Below are 6000 nucleotides of genomic sequence, written 5' to 3'. Positions count from 1 at the left end.
AGATATTGAAAGAACAATACCACTTACAGTAACTACACAAAAGAGAAAACATTTAGGAGTAAATCTTACCAAAAGACTTATACAAGGAAAACTACAAAGCACTTTTAAAAGAAACTTGCATAAATGGAAGTAGACTAAACTTTGTTAAAATGTCAATATTACTAAAACATTTTACAAATTCAGTGCAATTCTGACCCAAATCCCAATTGTTTTTGAAACAAATGGAAAACTAATCACAGTTTTATATGGAAAAGAAAGAAACCCAATACAGTGAACCCTCGCCACTTCGCGCTTCGATTTCCGCGGCTTCACTCTATCGTGGTTTTTGCGTAACAGCACCCACTGCCTACACCCGCTCCTTCAGAGGAAAAAGACGGCGACCCACCTGTCGAGTACACCCCTTAAGTCATTTCATAGGCTATTGATTACAGTATTTGTAAGAACTATGTATAATAATACTGTATGTGAAATATGTAATGCTGTAAACTAGATGCCATAAATAATATAATAAATAATAAATGATAATTGCAACAAAAAAAAACAGCTAATCTTGTACATGATTCTACTTAAGGATTCTCTGTTTCACTACACATAAATGCCTCTCCTTTTGTCTGTCTTGATAGCTGAAGCTTTGATAGCAAGTCATGAAATTAAGATAGCAGAAGTTCACCAACTTTGTCATTTTCAGAAGTGTTCCAACTATTCTAGGACCTTTGCCTTGACATGTAAAGTTTAGAATCAGCTTGTGAATTTTTGTCGACTTGGTGTTCAGTTCAGAGCCCTAGTGACTTAGTTGTTATGTCTTGGGCTGCAATCAGCAAGGTCAGCAGTTTGAGACCTCCAGGTGCTCTCAGGAGAAAGGGCTTTCTACTCTTGTAAAGAGTGACAGTTTTAGAAACACACAGGGGCAGTTCTCCCCTGTTTCACAGGGTCACCGTGAGTCGGCACTGACTTGATGGCAGTGAGTTTGGTTTGGTGTTTGAATTCAGGGCCTGGTTGACTTAAACACAGTATCAGTTAAAACAGACAGACACAGGCATCCCCAGGGATCTACTTTAAGCTACACAGTAGACAGGCCCCTGAAGTAGGGCGTAAAACCAGGGAGGCGTGCCCTCTGTAGAACAAGCAACCACAGGAAACCAAAGGGGCAGACTTTGCCCCCAAACTATGCTCAGAGGCCAGAAGAAAAAACGGATGGAGCCCGTGGGGGTTGGGGGGCTGGGAAGAGTGGTGCGGTGCTGTGGGGCTGCAGTCTGAGGACATACAGTGGGTGCCAAGTATTCAATGGGAAACCATCTTGGTCTTTACACTTTCTTCCAGATCACGACAGAGAATGTGGGAAAGAAAAAAAAAGGCCCTGTGTTAAATCCTGTATAGAGATCTGGGAAGAACTGACCTGAGGGAGCGTTGTAGTTCACGACTTGGTAGTCCTCTTCTTTCAGAGATTCTAGAGACCCGTTCTCAGCATTTTCAGTAGTCTTCCATCCTAGAGGCACTATAGCATTTATTGAAGGAAAAAAAGCCTCAAATTTTCACAGCTTGTTGCTAAAAGGTACTTTAATATATTTCCATATCCATTGGTTCATTCTTAATGTATGCAAATACAACTTTTTTTTTTTTAACTTTTGACTTGCAACAAGAAAACAGCATTTTACTATGAATTGGGTGATGGTTAAAATCACATCAGTTATACACTGAACCCATCCATTGAAATCCCCTCAGTGTACCATAATTTATTCTACTTCATCTATTTTCTATGCCAATTTATTCTCCTGTTACATCACTTTGAATCCTGTCCTGGGCAATTGCTGCCCTTTTGATCTTAAATAATTGATTATTTTAACAGGGGAGTGCATATTAACCTTGTATCCTATGGAAAAAACTCATTTATTCCAGCTCTCTTTTGGAAGATTTCTTAGGATTCTTTACATAGGTGATCATTATCTGCAAACAGTGACTCCCTCCCCTTTCTTAACCTTTGTGTCTTATAGTTCTTAATGATCCTTCATTCCATTTGCCGGGTCCTCCAGAAGTGCTGAGTGTGAGTAGTTTGAGTAGACATCCCTCCCTTTCCCCCAATCTTGGGGGTTGAGAAAGCAACTGTCATCCACACACTGTGATACTAGACGTAGGGCGTATTAGTAGGTGCCGTTGACCAGGTCAGAGCAGTTCCCTTCTTAGGTTTTACTATTTTGAGAGAGTTATTATTCTAAATAGATATTGACACTTGTCAAGTTACTTTTCTTCATCTGTAGGATGTGAATGGTGAATAGGATCTTTCATTTTTCAGTTTGTTCAAATTTGTGATGGTTTTCCAGCATGTTGAGTGAACCTTGTGCCACCAGGGTAGTTCACTTGCTCCTGATTGAGGTCCTTGATACTTGCTGCGGAATTGGATTTGCTCGCATGTTGTGAAGAATTGCTGCACCCATATTCATGAAGATTCTTGGCCTCTCCAGTTCTGGTCTCAGGTCTCTCTGGAGCTGATGGGTGGGTAGATTTAAGACGTGCCTCATAGAATGAGTCAGGTGAATTTGGTTTGGTGTTTAATTCAGTGCCAGGTTGACTTAAACAGTCCTCTTTATTTTCTAGACACGAGTGCATAAAATTGGTTATGTTTGTACCAGAAACACTCAGGGGGATTTGCCAGTGACGCCCGCAGGGTCCCAGTAGTCATTGTGGGAGTGTTTTGAGCTGTGACCTCAGTTCCTTTGTTGGGGGTCACCTGCTTCTTTGTGAGTGAGCTTTGTTAGTTTTTCTCTTTAAAGGGATTTGCCTATCACACTAAGATGTTGGTGTGAATGCACTTGTAATACACCTTTATTATCATTTACGTAAGGCCTGATGTAATGCCCTGCGCTGCCACCCGCCGCGCCCCCCCCACACACACACACATACTTTCATTCCTAATGCTGATCATTTTTGAGTTTTGTCTCTTTATCTTTGGCTGGAGGTTTATCAATTTTATTGATATTTTCAAAGCACCTGCTCAAATTCTCGCACACTTCCTGTGTAGCGCAGGTGAGGTTCTGTCTGTCTGAAAGCTTTCATGTCACTTTTGTCTTCAAAACCTCTCTCAGTTGGGTGTCAGAGCCCAGGTAGTTGGCCACTTCTTCTCTGGCACACCTCCTGCCTGGACTGGCCATCGCTCTTGGCCTTCACGAATGCATTCTCTTCCCACGCCTGCTTCCGAGGTTCTCGTTTATTGCTAGTTTCCAGCAGTTTGATTATAATGTGCTGCAGTAGTGGTTGATTTTTTTTTTTTTTAATTTATTGTGGTTGCAACGAATGGAACCTCTCCTTTGTGTCAGCTTACAGTTTTCGTCAAATTTGGAAAGTTCTTTGGCGGTTTCAAAAGCCACCCCTCTTTTTGGGATGCTGTTGCACACCTGTTCGTTCGACATGTCCCACTCTCGGGCATGCACCATCACACTGTGTTAAGACACCTCATCTCTCAGAGACAGTTTCTTTTCCCAATATTGTTTTTCTTGGCGCTTCGTGTTGGATTTTTTATTTCATGTCTTTGGTTTCATTGATAGTCTGCTATGCCTTGCCTTCCCTTAATTCTACCTGGTTTATTTTTTTTCTTTTCTGATATTTTATTTTTCTTCTCTAAAAGCTCCAGACTTGCTTGTATATTTTACATTTTCTCACCATTTCATGTTTTCTTCTTTTTCTTTTTTGTTAGTTGCAGCATCTGTTAATTCTGGGTCTATTTTTTTTAATTGACTGTTTTTCCTCCTGGGTCCCATTTCTCTGCTTCTGTGTGGCTCTTGGATGCTGGGCGTGGTGAGTTTTCTTGTTGTGGTTGCTGGACTTTTGCTGCATTTGATTAAACTGAGAAACATGGACGAATATGATGATGATGGAGATACTGTATCTATGTACCTGCATCTTACAAGGCGACACTTCTAGGATCCTGTTGATTGTGGTGTTGCAGAGGTAAGCTTTCAGTCAGGAAGGAAGCCGTGCGGGGATCGGCTGCTCAGATCATGGCGTGGATGCCATCACAGAGCTAGAGAACAGCCCTAATAAACCGGGGACTTGGGGGAGGTACACACCCAGAAATGCCTCTGGCTTCTCTGCGTCATGGGGAAACTCTAGAGGTTCACCCCTGCACTTGGCCACGCTTCCAGCCCCCCAACACCTCAGAGGCCCCCCCTGCGACCTGTGGAGACGAGTCCCACCCCCCTCTTTCCTCTGTGTGTGTGGGGTCTCTTTCCCTGGGCACATGGTCATGTCCCCATGTCTCCCAGTGCCTCTCCAGGGTGAGGAGGGTGATTGCTCGCTGAGGGGGCAGGTGTGGTGGCCCTGTGCTTCACCCTGAGGGCGCCTCACCTCTCCTTCCCAAAGGAACCCGGCCAGCCTTCTGGGTTTCTGTCACTAGCCAGCGGAGAGGCGCTGGTTCTGAGAGCCCAGCACCTGCTCTTGTCTTAGACCTCGACAGGGAGGCAGCCCGCCCCTGCTTAGCCTGCCCCGCGTCTCCTGCCGCTTAGTTTTCTGAAGCCTCTGGTCCCTCACCTTGGGCAGCCAGCATGGCACCAAGGGTCAGAGAGGCTCCCTGGGCTGGTGATGTCACAGGCTGGTGCAGCATGGCCACTGGGCTGTGGCCCTAAGTGGCACTCAGATGTCTGTGACAGCGTGTCGCTCCCTGCAGGTGCCCACAGTGGGGTGGTGGCCATGGGTGCTTAGGGCCCATCAGAAGTAGAATCCTTCTTTCACACAATGGAAGAAGTTCATGGCACATCATCTCCACGTAAATATCGTGTAAACTGTGAGAAGGTAGAGAACATGTTCCCAACGAAGTCACTCCCTGCATGCCCGTCAGCTTGAATTTTGCCAGTGTTGAGGTTTTGCCTGCTTTCTGAAAGACCTTCCCCTGACAGCTGACAGACAGTGCTGCCGGGAACACTTGGCCAGTTGTAATGATCTTGTTTGTCAATGATCTGTCTGCCCAGCAGAGCCGAGATTTCCTCCTGCACAATGCCCTGGGAGCCCCGCAGACGGAGACAGGCAGCAGACTGGCCGTGGGCGCCCCCACGCTTCCCCCAGCAGGGGGACTGGGCACCTCCACCGCTGCTGATGCCGCCTGCGCATGTGAGGCCTGCAGCGAGCGCAGGTGGGTGGCCTCTCCGAGGAGAGGTGGGCTCCAGCCATGGAAAGAGCAGTATTTCTGCCCCTCATGGGGAAGGGGACAGTGGCTTGGCTACTGTGAGGAGTAACCGGGGAATGGGGAAGGCTGGGAGGGGCAGCGGCAGATGGTCTCTGGGCAAGACCCAGCCGAGAGGGAAGCAGCTGCTGGTGGTGGCTCATTGGGGTGGGCTCAGGAGGACCAAACCCTCATACAGGACTCCTCAGGCCTCGGCAGCTGTGTCCGGGAGCACCCAGGCTTGGGGGAGAGGCCGATGGGTTGGAAAGGAGGAGGGTGGGCTCTGGGGAAGTCCTCCCAGTGAAGCTGCCTGTTGGGGGTTGGAGCTAACACTGCTGGTTGTCCCTTTACCTGTGTCCTCCTCACGCTTCGCAGGGACATTTCGGCAGAGACGGACCGAGAGTCCCAGCAGCTACAGAATTACTGGTCAGAAGTACGCTACATGGTGCGCTGCGTGTACCGCCAGGCTGGGACCCCGCTGGCGGAGGACCAGGACCAGTCTCTCGTCCCTGACCGAGAGGGCATGAAGGAGCTGGTGGACAGGTACTCGGACCTGTGTCCACTGCCCCACCCGAGGGAGCTGCCTCTTTCCTCTCAGCTCTTCTGCTCTGCCTGCTCACTCGCTGGTGGAGCCTGGGCAGCAGCGGGCCCTCTGGTGAAAAGTGCCACCCTCATGGCCGGCACCACAAAGAGTGAGCACAGGCTGCCGCTCCCTCATCCTTCAGACTGGGATGCAGAGTCCCAGGGATTGTGCTAAGGGCTCTCACCTGGAAGGATGCCCAGGGAGGAGGCGGGAGAGCCGCCTGTGCACCTGGGTGTCCCCTCCCTCGCCTGGCCCACTCTTTCAGGCT

The 6000-nt window shown here is 48.0% G+C and overlaps 1 protein-coding gene across 1 annotated transcript in view; it reads left to right on the top strand.

Annotated features, from left to right (window-relative positions):
- FAM193A (family with sequence similarity 193 member A) overlaps window positions 1–6000 on the top strand; it is an 83261-nt gene that overhangs the window by 13663 nt on the left and 63598 nt on the right. Inside the window, exons 2-3 of the mRNA XM_045289489.1 lie at window positions 4962–5119; window positions 5525–5692. Of these exons, the coding sequence (XP_045145424.1) occupies window positions 5592–5692 (101 nt within the window). The 5' untranslated portion in view covers window positions 4962–5119; window positions 5525–5591. The remainder of the gene's footprint in view (window positions 1–4961; window positions 5120–5524; window positions 5693–6000) is intronic.

This window comes from Echinops telfairi, unplaced genomic scaffold (assembly GCF_000313985.2).
Source record: "Echinops telfairi isolate 266 unplaced genomic scaffold, ASM31398v2 ScPeMD7_28;HRSCAF=97, whole genome shotgun sequence".
NCBI lineage: Eukaryota > Metazoa > Chordata > Mammalia > Afrosoricida > Tenrecidae > Echinops > Echinops telfairi.
Note: the sequence above shows the minus strand (reverse complement) of the source record. Positions and strands in the feature narration are given on the sequence as shown.